Genomic DNA, 16,406 nt, shown 5'->3' with positions numbered 1-16,406 from the left:
TCATTCATGTCTGAAGCACAAGTTGTGCGGGGTGAGCAGGTTTTGAGTAATAGCAACAGCAATGCTTGACTTACTGTAGCATCGCTAATTAGCAAAAACCAATGCAGACCTTGCAGAGACAATATTATTATGTTTGAGAAATTTAAATGTCAAAATGCGTTCCACAACATGGATCTGAGCTCAAGCTCTGACCTGACGGTGACTCTGGGGTCGTGGGTTGCGGCGCAGTTCAGCACAGCGGTAGTTCCCTTGATGACACGCTGATCCTCAGGGGATGTTGAAATGAAGGTTCGACCTGATTAATAAAATGCAGTTTAGGACAAATTCACGCCACAGTTTAATCATTACCAACATCATTATTCACAGTTCTTTTAACCCTATTAGGTAATTCCCACTGACAGCTTCATTAGCAAAACAGAATGAAATTTACAAAGCATGAACATTCGAATATTCACACTGCATCTCAATGAACATATAGTACAGCTAAGCAAATGAACAACACACACTCTCTCTCACACACAACCCACTGGGTCCAACTGACGATTAAAGCTAATGCGTGTAATATTTTCAACATTTAAATGCTTTCTCCCAGTTTAATGCACAGAGAGTGTTATTATGATACTATTCTAGATTTATTAATATTTTGAATCAGTTTTTATTTTATTTTTTCCATTTTAATTTTAGTTAGCATTTTAGTCGATTTTATGTTTACATAGTTTTTATTCATTTTATTTCAGTTTTAGTTTTAGCTGTTTTATTACATCAACGTGCCTTGGCAACTTTTTTCATTTCAGTTAACGTTTATTTCAAGTAACAAAATGTATTTATTTATTTATTTATTTATGGATTTCATTTTATTTTCAGTTTTAGTTAAAGTAAACTGTAATAGTCCTAACACAGTTGCTCTGCAACTCGAAATGTCAATTCTCAGCTCAACCAATGCACGAGTTTGGACTGGGACTATTTTTTTGTCTGAAAAGTGGTAGATGAGAGTAGTTTTTTCGAAATTCCATTTGGCGTCGCCAATAGTGCCTAAATTACACACTGCAGTTTTAATCTCAAAGACTTCTTGCTTTTCCTTTTAAGTGGCCAATCCACAAACAGCATTATTTAGGCTGGATGTCAAAAATGCTCTTCGACACTTCCACGCTCCCACGCTTGAGCGAAAACCTACATCAGCATCATTAAGCATGCAGAGCAAGATAAACCGAGGCCTTGGGATTTAAGGATGACACTATTCCGGTGTGAAATTACTGCAAAAGACTTAACATTTCACAAATACTGTGCTCTGCTATGCCTTTACAATCAGCCTAGCTAATGAATGCTGCTATTAAGCCGAACAATGACTGCTGATAAAAGGCATGTTTGGAAATTGTCTGTAATCCTGCCTCCGCTGAATTTCAAATACACTGCATTTGATTGTACTTTCAAGTCATAAAAAAAAAAAAAAAAAAATCACAATTTTACACTTTCGTACTCAAGACTGTCAGGGCCACTGTTGTGTTGACCAGTCCCTCAGAGTTAGATGCCAAGCACGTATAGTTTCCTGCGTCGCTCAGCATTATGGGGAGTATCCGTAAGCCTCCGGACTCCAGCAGAGTGAAACGAGGCATCTGCACCGTTCCGCTCGCTAACACCTGAGAACCTGTAAGATTCACAGGTTTTAGTCACTGCTTACAAGTTTCACGTGTAACCGTGTAAATGACGTGCAAAGGAGTGTGAATATAATCTAAAGCACCTTTCCTCCAAACAATGGCAGGTTTGGGGGCACCGGATGTCTCACAGGTGAAGACAGCTGACGCTCCATCAGTCACAGTGATGTCAGAAGGGGGCGTGGTGAAAGATGGGGACACGCCTACCATGAAAACAAGTGAGTCAGATAACTGAAAATCTAAGAGATATAGAGGTGATAAGGGTGAATATGCATCCTCTTTTCCTGGAAATTGTCTGGCCAGGATTTCTAAATTGCCTAAAATGGGAGGATGAATCAGGACTGAAAAGTAGGTCAGTCACATGCAGGCATTGTACATAATAAACCAATTGTGGTGTGCAAGAAGGTGGGGTCTACAGAACGCTCAAAGAAATGCAAATACAAGTACAAGATTACTAAGATCACTATAAAAAGCATGTCATTAGGAATAAATAATGTATGGTCACCCTAGCCAATAAGAATTTGGACACTTTAAAAATTAATAATGTCATCACATTAGATAAAATATCAACCTTTTCAAGCAAAACTTAGGATTTACAACAGATATGCTGTTCAAACGTGTCCTTAAGTGTGGCAAATATACTTGCTGTATATACAATATACAAATGTACTTGTGTTTAGAGTGAACAAACTGCAGCTTTAAATATCACACCACTATTATAAAATTCAGTTATTCAAGTTATTGACTTGCTAATTAATATCATAAACATGATGAATTTGCCTAACTTTAAAACTCTCAAACTTAAATAAAAAATGGTGTAAAGTGAAATGAAACTTGAGAGAAAAAAAAGAGATGAGGATAACTGAGCGAAAGAGAGCTGGAGGTGTTGATTAAGTGCCGAGTGTGTGTGTGTGTGTGTTTGTGTGTGTGTTAAAGGTTGATCTCTCAGTAGACACTGATTAATTACACAGATCAATGAGGGGTCTCTGAACTCCCTGATCAATTCACAACCGAGAGGGAAAGAGAGCAAGATCACTGACTTTTAAAACGTCCATGGCTGTATTGATGCATCTTCCTCCCATTAGCTTGAAGCAATAGTTCACCCAGAAATGAAAATTCTGTCATCATTTACTCAGCCTCATGTCATTCCAAAGCCATATTACTTTTCTTTTCCAGTGGAATGAATTTTAGGAAGAATCCATATAATGAAAACATATGTTAACTAGCACCAAAATAAATTCTAAATGTCTTTGTGCTACTCAAGGCCTCTCAGTCATACAGGTTTGGAACAACATGTGGATGAGTACATGATGGCAGTATTGCATTTTTTGGTGAAATGTTCCTATAGCTGTTCATCTTACTTGTGACGACCAAGTTGGTATATGCCTGGATTTCTCCGGCCGTGTTTTCAGCGAAGCACTGGAAAATTCCAGCATCGTCTGGTTGAATTCTCCGCACTTGCAGAACCATTGAGGAGGAGGTGAGTTTGTATCGAGGGTTGTTCAGTGTGGAGAGGGGGACGGCATCTTTGAACCATTCCAGCTTCGGTGTGGGAACCCCTGAATAATACATGAAGCATGTCAATGTGTTTAAATAAATATATATATAATTACAATATAAGTATATATAAGTAAGATTTTTAATGCTGCATTTATTTGATCAAAAATACAGAAAAAAACATTAAAACTGAGAAATATTATTTTTAATTTTTTTAATTTAGTTTTTATTGTAATATCCTTTAAAATAGAATTTATATTTGCGATGCAAAGCTGAATTTTCAGCATTATTACTCCAGTCTTTAGTGTCACATGGTCCTTCAGGAATCATTCTAATCTGCTTATCAATGTTGGAAACAGTTGCTTAATATTAAATTATAATAATAATAAACTGAACCTCTAACTCTAGCATTCTCTATTCTTTTTTATTCTAATTGTTTTCTTTTTTATTTACTATAAAAATGACCCTCAAAAACTAGCATTCTCTGTTCTTTTTCTATATATGCATTAAAATGAAAAAAAAAAGTATCATGCTTTCTACAAACATTTTAGGCAGGCAAATTCTGATTTCAATGCAACCATTGTTAATAACTGTGCACCTATATTAATTTATAATAATTAAGCAACAAATCAGCATTTTATAATATCTGAAGTATTATGTGAACATAAAAAACTGGAGTAATAGCTACATTTTGTTATCATGGGAATAAATACAATTTTAAAATAAATTAAAATAGAAATAGTAACTGATATAGCTGTAATAATATTTAATACAAGTTTTAATGTATTTTGGTCTTATTAATGCAGCCTTGGTGAGCATGAAATACTTCTTTCAAAAACATTAAAATCTTAATTACTCCAAACTTTAACCAGAGTGTATGCACCCCGAGTTTTTTTTAAGGGCTAGATTTACACAAATGCCACATGACATTTGATAGAAGAGAGAATTATTACCAAAGCAGACACACACACATATACACACACACACACACACTGCTTGATTTATCACAAGTTAACGTTTTCATCAATAGACCATCATCAGGGCACACTTTGGTTTAATTAATGAAAATTTAATCTAATAAATTGGCTTTGATTGATTAAACTTCCAATAAAATTTTGACATGCTTCACAGACAAAAAAGCAGAAGATTTGGAGAGGATAAGAGAGGGAACGAGAAATCAAGAAGCGAGCACGGAAACGAATAAAACGGCAATTATACGTATTAGCAATAATTGTAAATTAAGTTCATCTGTAGGAACTCATGATATGCTCATCACGATATGCAAATTAAAGAATATATCATGGATAAATCCTGCAGCTCAACACTTTAAAAGGTCAAATAGTGAGAATCCGCTCCACCCGCCTCCCATCGTTGATAGTCGTGTCACACCCACAGGGATGCAAGACAAGGATGTTAAAATAAGACTGTCAAAAACAAGCTCGCTGTAATTAAATTTCTGACAGTTTATGACAAAGTGCGCACAAACTCAGCTTCACACCCTTACGAAAGTGCAAAAAGAGCGAGACGAGATTCACAGCAAGTGTAAATTGCAGAAGTACAATCTCTGCCACAAAAAAGAAAAAGTCTCAGTTTTCAAAAGTTTCATGAAAGTGAAACTGTCCGGATTTCTGTTAAATAAAGGAGAAAAATATTACGATAGAAAGAAGGGGAGAAGAAAGAACCGTTTGAGGTCTCTCTTTACGAATTTTCCTTGTTAGAAGTCATGAAAAGTTTAACTTTTAGACACTTGGAATTTGTTGCTGAAATGTAGGTCAGATTTACGCAGCTTGTTAAAAGGATTTTCTAGTTGGATTCTATTACTCCATTGCACTGTGAGCCATTGATATACCTAATGTCTTTTAACTAGATCCTAACGTATTATGAACACTGATGCCAATTAGCGGCTAATTCCATTAGTGCCTCGCTCGCCTTTTCTAATGTACTTGACCGCTTATTCTAGATCACTCATTTAGTCAATTAAATAAAGATGAATTCAAATAAGGACACGTGGAGGAAACGAGCGGGGGACGATGCGGCACGCTTGGAGAAAAGGTCAAATTTGTGAGGCGACAAACGGCTGTGATAAAAGTCTTCCTGTTGACTCAGCACATAAAATGATTGACGTTCTTATAGCAAATAGTCATCTGAAAGCACACCGGCCACAGTAAAATGAACATGCTATAACATTGTGCAGAAATGGGAACATTATGCTTTTAAAAGATGCATTTAAAGGTATTGCGCTGGAAGTTAAGTGACTTTTTTGTGCAAGTGCTGGCAGTTTTTATACCCCTGACAATATAAAGATTATAGTTTCCTGCAGGGGGATAGTTATACAACAGCATATACACAGTATGTAGGACATGTATTATATGACTCTAAAGTGGTCAAACTCAGGGGTGCTGCAGTAATTTGATAGGTGCAACAAAGCCTTTGTCTCCAGGAGAGGTGGGGCTTACCTTTGGCTTGACAGTGAAGCTCCACGATTTTCTCAACTTCTGTTATCACCGACCTTTTTGGTTTTGACGTGAAGTACGGAGGCTCTGTGATCATACAACACACACACACACACACACACATACACACACACACACACACACACACACACACACACACACACACACACACACACACACACACACACACACACACACGCACACACAGTATACTTGTCAGTACACACAAGATTTCAATGTTTTCTGAAGAAAAGGTGATTGCTTAGGTGTTCTGAGATGTATTCTAGATGGTTGCTAGAGTGTTGTTAAGTGGTTGCTTAGATGTTTTGGGTGGTTGTTTATGTTAGGGCGACCAAATGTGCCTTTTCCCAGGACATGTCCTGGCCAGGATTTCTATATTGCCTAAAATATCCAGGTTGTGGCTTTGGTTTCCTGTTTACATACTTAACGAAGGTAATGATCATTTGACCAAAAACATGCAGACATTGTAAGTAATCGACCAATCGTGGTGCGTGAGAAGGTGGGATCTACAGAGAATGGTCAAAGCGATGCAAATACATGTACATATTGGTGTTCGACTTGAAGCAGCACTGAGCGTACCGATCAGTGTATGACATCAAACTACCGTGAGATTGATTCAAAAGCACAAGAAGCCGTCTGCTCTCTAGAGCTCCCACGGTACTTTGTCATACAACAATCGGTCTGTGCAGCGCAAACAAAGCCAAAACGTGGATATTTTAGGCAATATAGAAATCCTGGCCAGGACGCATCCTGGGACAATGGCACGTTTGGTCACCCTAGTTTATGTATTGGTGGAAGACATCATGTGTTGTGTCCCTCATACCAGTGGGCCTTCATTTATATTTTCACCATTTAATACCAATATGAGTGTGTTCCACAGTTTGCTGACATTCAAGAAGTGTATTTTGAAGTCATGATGAAAGAGTTAAAATAATGGATGAGTACTTTCACTAAACTACATGTAAAAAGCAAAAAGTGAGCCCAGACTTTTCCAGGAGTCTTTGGTGCCACACTTAGCTCATTATATTAGTAAAAAGGTTTTCTATAAATGTATACATAAAAAAGAAAACACTTTCATCCATTGCACTTTTATTTTCCTCTTTATTTTCAGATTTCATGACAGGAAGAGCAAGACTCTTGTTACTTTTTCACACACCTGGAATTTGTTTTTTTTTCTCGCTCTTGCCTTGTCTAACTCACTTCAAATGAAAAAGACAAAGGACCTGTTAAGCGTGATGCTGATAACAGCTTTTCACTTACTGAAGAATATCGATAAAAAAGGAAGGGGTTAAACAAATAACAACAACAGCAACAAAAAACGAACGCCATTACAATGTCACAGACTTTCTAATTCGTCCTTTCTTCTCTCTTTGCTCTCCACCTTTTGGTTCTTCCCTGACAAATCAGCACTTATTCAGTCTCATTGTACGTTTATGCAGATTAGGATATACATATTCAGATTGGCGCCTGGATCGGATTCAACGGCAGAAACAATAAATGGCTCCTCCATCTCAGCCTCTTTTCCACTGCTGGCTGCTCTGACATGTTCACTTTATCTTTCTATAAAAGTCTCTCTGAGCCTACAACAGCCCCAATTTATTCATCACTCCATTGGCTGCCTCATGCATATGCATGCCTCCTTTCGCCCAATCATGTAAGGCGCACACCTGTCAGATAAGCTCATGGAAAGAATATTCGTAGCTGTTTCTAATAAGAGTGCGAGTCGAGGTATAAATATTCATAGCACATCTTTTGGTGAAAAAGATCTCAGGGCAGAGAATAATATTTGTGTTTTTTGGATTAAAGAGTATGGATGTTAAGGAGGCTGAGGATGTTTAAGCCTAATGACCTTATGGAAAAACTGGAAACTAAGAGTCATGATGCTCAGATAAAATGCCAAGGATTTGTCAGGAAAAAAAAAAGAAGCTGAGAGCCGACTTGCTACTGTGTGAATAGAGAATTCACTTTTACAAATTTCTACATTTGTCCACCCACTTACTGAGATACAAAGAAAAAAATTAACTAAATAGGCAAAAAGACAACTTTAGAGTGTCTACAAGTGTGCTTCACTAGTCCTCAAAAGTGAAGCCATCGCGTTTCAATCGCCCCAAGGTGGCTGGTCCCAGTATAGGTCATAAACCCCACCCTCTCCATGTAATCTAATGGGACGTGAGACAAACGAAATAATTCAATTTCACTTCAAATATTTTGATTTCAAACATGGTTTTTGTCATTTGATGTAGATTTTATCATGCTGATGTAAGTTAGGGTGTTCGTTTTTTTAAATAAGTTTGGTTTTAGTTAGTTATGCGATGCTACAAAAACGGGAGTGGGACGTCAGGATTGACAGCTGAGAGTGACAGCTTGTCTGTGCGAACTGAGGTGCCAATGGACTTTTTCGGGATCTTTAGGAAGATATTGGAGTTAACCTATTTTAACACAAGCCTCTTATATGGCAATCAGAAGACAAAAATGGGACCAGTCAGGCTAATTTAAAAAAGGGTCAGGGGTGTGTGTTGGCGATTAACTCTGCGGGTGTGTGGGCGGGATGCAGCTCCACTTTGCTCTCTACTGCGCAGACTCTGGTCCCAAATCAGCGCAATATGGCCGCGAACTATTGGGACAATGGCGGCATCACTTTTCTTCAATGGAAGTGAATGAAGGTGCGTCGTCCATCTTTTTTACAGTCTATGGTCTACAACAGGGCTGATGTGTCACTAAAGCCTGCATTTAAACTTCTCCTGCGACGAAGGCGTCTGTTGATGAAAATGTCACAGAGGCAGTTCCAACTTTGATTTTTGGATTTTGAATGTATTTCTGATTTCATACGGACTCTTTCCACACCCTCAGAAATATTTCTTAATCAAACCTAGCCATCAAATGCTCAATCAGAGTTTTATCTATGATTTAGCTACTTTAACCTTCAGTAAATCAGATAGAACTACTGGGCAATGTCACTAAATCAAGAGCAGAGAGGTCACTTTGTTTAAGGTACTATAATATGGACAGCAGCATACATATGTCTTTAAATGAAGCTTGACTATTATTTAAAAGTTGTGTAGGTTGAGTGTGTTTATAACTAACTAATTGATAAATGAATAGAAAAATGCAATGTTAAATGATAAGAGACAATCAACTTATTGGTAAACGCATCATCTGATCTTTACAACAGCATTGAAAGCCTAACTATAAACTTAAATATATAATTAATATAAAAATAAAGTAACCAAAAAGTAACTAAAAATTACTCCAACTCTAGATAATGGCAAAGTATAGCAATAATGATACAGAGGAACAATAGGCCTATGACTGGAACTTTCATATATATAAAATAAACAAGTGCAATATAGTTATCATTGAACAATATAGTTTTCACTTTTGGGTTCTCAAATTTGATGATGTTTTTAAATTTTATTGCTGAACTGGCATATGTACAGTAATTCATACATAAGCTTGTAGCTGTACTTGACTAGACATAGCTGCACAGAGGCATTGAAAAACTGGCCATGGAAGTGGACTGACTTGCTTTAAAAGAGATCTGGTATTATACAAGACAAAAATTAGCTGACTGCAGTATTTAATTCAACAATATGCCTGAATTCAGACATCTCTTCAGGGCATTTCAGTAAAATAATACTTAAAAATCTGTCTGAACCGGCACGTATAGTAACACCAATCATCTTACCCAGCACGGAGAGGTACGCTTTGGCCTCTGTGCTCTTTTGACTGCTGTTTCTGAGCGCAGCCTCACACACGTACAGACCCACGTCCGCTGAGGTTGGGTTACTGATGACCAGCCTGCGACCGAACGAGTCCACTCCTGCTGTTAGTCTCACCCCATTACGCTTCCAGAACACCTGCAGCCTGTCAAGAGATCTGCTCCACGGAAACACACAAAACACAGCACATTAACTGCCATAATGAAAGTAATACTCATGCCAAGAATTATGAAGAGCATAGCAACTACTGTACAGTATGTGTTATGTGTTAAATATGCAAGAAAAATACATACACTACATGGTCAAAAGTATGTGGGCACCCTGACTTAACAGGTTGGCTATGCCCCAAATTCAAGCCGAGACAAATTGTAATGTTTAAAGCCAACTTTTGTGGGTTTTAGCCAATGTTTGTTAGCTTTGATGTCATATACTGTATACTACCAAAAAGATTTGGGATCCATAAGATTGATTGCTTGATTGATAGATAGATTGTTTGATTGATTGATTTATTGATTAGCTGATTGACTGATTGATTGATTGATTGATCGATTGTTTATTTATTTATTGTGTCTTTTATTTGAATTAAAAAACAGCAATTTTTTGAAATATAAAAACAACTGAAAGTAACTGCTTTCTGATTTAATAAATTATAAAATGTACTTTATTCATGTGTTGGCAAGACTCCAATAAAATGCCAAAAAATTTTGTTGTTTTTTTTTCCAAATAAATTCTGTTCCCTTTCGATACTTCACTCATACTGCGTACGAAAGTACTCGCTCCATATCTCAGGGAACCGAGGTTACGTTCGTAACCGAGTACATTCTTTTTTATTCACCAAATAATCCAGGAAAAAATACATGTATCACAGTTTCTACAGAAATATTAAGCAGCACAACTGTTTTTCACATTGATATTAATCAGAAATGTTTCTTGAGCACCAATCAGCAAATTACGATATTTTTTAAGATTCATGTGACACTGGAGACTGGAATAATGGAAGATTTTGCTTTGAAATAAATGACAATAAAATGTATTAAAATATAAATTAAGTTTTATGGGGTCAGTTGTTTTGAAATGAAATTCTCAGCCAGCTTTACTGTATCTACAACTACATACTTTTGTCCACATAGCGTATTTGACTAAATTGAAAAGAAGAATCTGATTTAATTAAGTTGAAACAGTTTCTTGTACAGCAAGAAAATGTGAAATGACAGATATGATCACAATTCAAAATGACTTACACTAAATTACATAACCAATGTGATGGATAATAAAAACAATGTAACGATGACAAACATCTGTGAAATTATACAGGAAGCCTGTTATTAACGGAACCCTGGCAGTGAGTCACTGCTGTCGAGGGCAACCCACCTCGCATTAGCAACGCACTCAAGAGTAGCCTCACTCGCCCCGGCAACCACTGATGTGTTCTTAGGTGCAATCACTATCACCGGGGCAACCAGTTCAGCCGGGGCAATAACGTCTGAGATGGAGAAAGGGAAAAGAAAGGTAAAAAAGAGAGAGACAGCTGATTATTGGCACAATCAATCAGGTTAATAGACTGAACATCATGGGGGAGATAAGGCTTTGTGATGAGGTGCTAAGTTTTTTCTTTGTCCTTTTTATCCTCTCTCTGAATCATTCTGTTCTCTGAAAAATAATACATGCAGAAGAAAGTCAAATGACTATCCATGGTTGACAGATGATAGAGGAGGGGAAGAAAGAGTGGGAGATGGGGAAAGATAGGTGAGTGGCGAAAATGACATGTGATTGCATCTTTAAAGGAATAGTTCACCCTGAAATGAAAATTATGTCATTTTCTCATCCTCATGCCATTCCGTGCAATTAAATAAATGAGAACTGGAGCTTTCGATCACAATAAGGATGCAAAAGCAACAAAAAATATCACAAGAGCTGCACATTTGACTTCTACGATGTATAAAATCTTTCTACAGTATATGTTATATTTCCTAGCATATTCATTTGAGGTAGTGATATCTGTTCATCAAAGGTTCCTGAAAAAAAGTATCAAGGTTTCCACAATAATATATTAAGAACCACAACTGCACACAGTAGAACGAGTGAAGTCTGATTCTTTTGAGTCAGATCTTTTCAATGAATCAGTTTGTTCAGTTCACAAAACCAGGCTGAATTCATGCATGAATCAGTTCTTGAGTTTAAATCACTGATTCGTTGATTCGGTCACATTGACTCTTGCATTAACAACTAAAGGGATGAGAAAAATTATCTATGAAGTATGAACTACAAAATTTTTGGATCTTTTTGATCTGTTTGTCACTCACATGGCTTCATTAGACTTGGAATAAAACATATGAGTCACAGAGTTTAATATAGTATAACTATTAGAGTTACACTTACAGTATGATACTTATACGGTACACTCAAGCGGCAACCTCCCGCTCTCTCTCCTGAAGCCAACAAGGAAGTGACTAAAACTGTAATTCGTCGACTGGCCACTTGAGGCTGGCTGCAAAAGGGAGTCAGTCCCATAGACTCCTCATGTTAAAATGCCCAACTTTACAACAGAAAAAAACGTTTACAGCTTGGTTCAAAAAAAGATTTTGGTCTGTATAGCTAATTTTGGCCTTCGTGACAACTGTGAGGGGGGTACATTTTTTTTATAACTCATCTGTTTAAATTATATTAAGCCTTAAACTTCTGCATAATTAAGGGCGTGGCCACTTGAGTGACAGGTGGATTGCCGCTGCTGACACTGCTGTCGTGCTAGGTGGGCGTGACTTCAGCAACCAGCTTCCACCTATTTGCCATTTTCAATTATCTGTGAGTGACGCGCTGCCAAGATCGCTTCAAAAACGCTCTTCAGGAATCTACGGGTGACGTCACGGACACTAAGTCCATGTTTTTATACAGTCTATGGGTACACTGGTGTAGAAAACATTTTCACAAAGAAATGGCTAGTATATTTCACAAACAGTAACAAAGAAATGCCAAGTAACACATTAAAAGTGAATTTTAGAAGCAGAAAAAAACCCTGAAATATTATTTTCTTGTAAAACGTACTCCAATCATTTTTGTTTTATTTACATCTTTTAAATGTCATTCTTTATACTTTTGCATCCTTTTATTGTTTAAAACTTCACTCGTCATATTATGCATTATCTTTAAATGCCATGAAATAAAAGAAGGAATAATGAAATAATGAAAGAATTTTCCTTTTATGAAAATGGTTCCTTTAAGAATCAGGGAGAATGGCGAGAACATGCACCTCAGATAAAAACCAGTCTACTATGATTGATAAACTGGCACACAGACACACACACACACAAGCTTTGATCTGATCTTTGATCAGTGACTGGAAAGGTGTAATGCATTCTCACTTTCTCTGAACACAGAAGTGATAGATGCTTTAACTTTTGTAATCTCAGTAGGAATGTATGCAATTTATGCATTCATCTGGCTGTATCTAATCATTCAAAAAGATGACAAACAAAGCACAAAAAACCTAGCATAAAACTGCGAGTGAAAATGAAATACAGAAAAACTGAGCTAGCGAATGGAATTGGACAGGAAAAGTCAATAAGAAGAGGATATATAAAAGTACTATTTCTGAAAGTCTAAAAACGAAGTGCTATTTCAAAAGTTGTTGTGTATGTGCACTCTAAATGTAGCCAGTATGTGTTAAACGGTGGCACCTCAGATTTGGATCTTATTACCCGGCATGAAACCTGATTTGCATAGACTGGCACATTTTAAAGTTATGTCTAGTACCAATTACACAAAGCAAACCTTGGATACATCTGGTGTTAAATATCTTCCAGATTTCAACTACTGATGTACACAGAGCATAAGAGCTCAGCGTGATTTACACATCTTGTTCTTGGAAAAACAATTCTTTCAACCTGTTTTTTCATGTTAATATGCTAATGGTTAATATTTTAGAAACAGGTGACATTAAAATTGTTCTTTTCTTTTGTCTAAAAAACAAACAAACAAACAAAAAAACTTAAATCTGCTTTAAAATGGCACAAAATTAAGGCATCACAACATTATTCAATTCAGTTCAAGTTTATTTGTATAGCGCATTTTACAATACAAATCGTTGCAAAGCAACTTTACAGAAAATTATTATATTTAGTAGAAGCTTATCTGTGGTGACTGTCAGTTAATGTACATATGCCAGAAATGTCCGGAAAAATCAATTAAAGATGTAATTATATATTGCACATAATTGTATATACTGTATTATAATGTACAGTTTGGAAAATGGATATTCATTTTGAGGTTTGAGAAAGATTACATTTATTTATTTATTTAATATCACTGACCACATGGTTTTTGGTTACATTTATTTAAATACATAACAATTTAAATAAATAAATAACAAATTAGCATGTTAGCTAAAAATTGTTAAACCACGCAACGTTAAATCATGCTAGAAACTTACTAACCCTTATGAAAATGAACCTTGGTTTTAAAAAAACCAACGCGCTACAACTTGTTAGCAGTATGTTAAATTATGCTAGAAACATACTCGCAATGTGCTAAAATGCTTTGTTAAAACATGCTAGCAACATGCTTAATCAGGCTACCAAATGCTAGAAATGTGCTAATATTTGTAAGCAACATGCTAAACCATGCTAGCAATGTGATAAAACATGTTAAATCGCCTGCTAAAACATACTTGCGACTTGCAAAAACATGCTAGCAAAATGCTAAACCATGCTAGCAATGTGATAAAACGTGTTAAATCGCTTGATAAAACATACTTGCGACTTGCTAAAACATGCTAACAACATGCTAAATCATGCTAGCAGTAAGTTAAATCATGTTAGCAACTTACTAAAACATGACAACAAAGTGTTAAATCACGCTAGACACATGATAGCAATGTTCTAAAATGTTAAAATGTTTAAACGTTAAAAACATGCTTAATCATGCCAGAACTGTATACAGTAGAACCAGTGAAGTCTGATTCATGAACAAATCATGAACAAATCATTTGAGTCAGAACTTTTCAATGATCTGATTCACAAAACCAGGCTGAATTCATGCATGAATCAGTTCTTGAGTTTAAACTACTGATTCAGTGATTCAAACACATTGATTCTTGCATTAATAACTAAATGGAGGATAAAATTATCTATGAAGTATGAATAACAACACTTGGATCTTTTGGGTGTTAAATCATGCTAGAAATATGCTAGCAATATGTTAAAATGTTAAAATGTTTTGTTAAAACATGCCAACAACATGCTAAATCATGCTAGAAATGTTCTAAACATGTTAGCAACATGTTAAAACATGCTAGAAATGTAGCTGCAAGATGTTAAATCATACAATATGCTAAAACATGTTAACATCATGTTTGATCATATTAGCAACCTTTAATTCTCTGACTTCTCTGAGTAGCTATACCTTCAAACTTCAAGATTTTCAAGGTTATCTTGAACTAAGACAACGCTTTGTCAAGCCATCATCAATGTCATCAAAAATTATCTGCCTAGTTATTAATATAAGCTAATATGCATATATATGAAAAGAAAAAAAAATCAACCAGTCAGTGCTCTCTGGTTTCAGGGGTTGAAATGGCTGTGATCGATCGATAGGAACATTGTTCCAGAACCAACAAACAACTGTACACTAAATCAGACTTTGTGAAATGCAATATCATGCTGAACGGCAAACAATTAACATAAATACATTAAATATGATCCAACTGAAATAAAGAATCCCACTCTAGCTCACATCCCTCACCTCTGCTGACAGAATAATTGTGCGAGTCTATCTATTCTCATATTGTGCTTCGGGAAATGCTGATTATAGCTGCGTGTTATGTTTCAGAGTGAGCTCAGAAGTACAGTAGCCTGAAGAATGCCGCAAATGAAAAGGAGGATTTGCACTAAGGGGAAAAGACAGTGTGTCGTGCTTCTGAGGTAATGTTGCTGTCAGCGGCTTATACAGCCTCATGCACTCAAGTCAGAATGGTGTTTGACATGGTGTTGACACGGTGTTGTCTTCCACGGGTTGGTTTTCATCAGGCGCAGAGATTAGCAGCCTTGAGCATATCGAGATGGCCATAAAACGATGTAGAACACAGCTACAGGGACACACAGAGTCCACACACGAGGATAGGGGTCATTTGGTGAGATCGGATGTAATAATCTTAATCCAGTGTCTGTCTGCATGAGTAGTGAGTGAGATTACGACATGTGGAGATATTAAATTTGTCTCTGAGGAGAATCCATTATCTTAAGCCTCTAACAAATCCATCTAAACACACAGTACAAGAGAGATTACACACACACACACAGAGGAAGAGAGCATGGGCGAGAGCAGACAAGAAAGAGAGAGCACAGAAATATTTTTTTCTCAGGACTCTCAGCTATGATTGGTCAATGTGTGCACATATTAATCAGTGTGAAACTACATATCATGCTGTGTGTGTGGGTTTAGCTTTAGGATTTCAATTTTAAGGCCTGTAGAATAATTTCAGATGATCAGACAAAAACTTGGATATGCAGCATGCATATGTTATATACAGAATGCAAAATAATTGGAGAAAAATAAAGAGATCCAATAAAGATAAACAACAGTATAGTTGCTATTTTTGGAATGAAATTCATGCATTATGAAATCATAAACATTTCTTATGCTTCAATGCACTCATAATATTAATACATTAATTCCATAAAAAAAAAATCCAAAATAAAATAAAATAAAAACTTCTGAATAATTCAAACAAAATTGTCTTTAAGGAAATGAAAGTATTGTAAATATACAGTACATGGGTTTTGTGACAATTACTTGATTTATAATAATTATAGGGCTGCAACTAACGATCATTTTGCTAATGAATTAATTTGTAGATTATTTATTTAATTGATTAAATTGATTAAAACATTATGTTAAAAAATAAAAATACAAATTTAATCCTTTATTTACAAAAATGATACTCCACATCCTGCCCAATGATGTCCTGCAGACAATGTGCAATTTGAAGTTCATGAAAATATATATAATGACTTTATTTACTCATCTGAACATAGTTATTATATTACATTTATACTCCATTACTAAAAACC

General features: G+C 36.0%; 1 protein-coding gene across 4 annotated transcripts in view; it reads right to left on the bottom strand.

The window, feature by feature from the left end:
* The window catches only part of LOC109050400 (protein sidekick-1-like), a 193,196-nt gene that overhangs the window by 64,299 nt on the left and 112,491 nt on the right, over positions 1-16,406 (bottom strand). For all 4 annotated transcript variants that reach the window (XM_042716835.1, XM_042716837.1, XM_042716836.1 and 1 more), the window contains 7 exons: positions 10,714-10,825; positions 9,309-9,499; positions 5,606-5,689; positions 3,014-3,211; positions 1,739-1,855; positions 1,478-1,645; positions 193-295 (listed from right to left, as the gene is read on the bottom strand). In XM_042716835.1, the coding sequence (XP_042572769.1) occupies positions 193-295; positions 1,478-1,645; positions 1,739-1,855; positions 3,014-3,211; positions 5,606-5,689; positions 9,309-9,499; positions 10,714-10,825 (973 nt within the window). The remainder of the gene's footprint in view (positions 1-192; positions 296-1,477; positions 1,646-1,738; positions 1,856-3,013; positions 3,212-5,605; positions 5,690-9,308; positions 9,500-10,713; positions 10,826-16,406) is intronic.

Source organism: Cyprinus carpio, chromosome B1 (genome assembly GCF_018340385.1).
Source record: "Cyprinus carpio isolate SPL01 chromosome B1, ASM1834038v1, whole genome shotgun sequence".
NCBI classification, from domain to species: Eukaryota; Metazoa; Chordata; class Actinopteri; order Cypriniformes; family Cyprinidae; genus Cyprinus; species Cyprinus carpio.
Note: the sequence above shows the minus strand (reverse complement) of the source record. Positions and strands in the feature narration are given on the sequence as shown.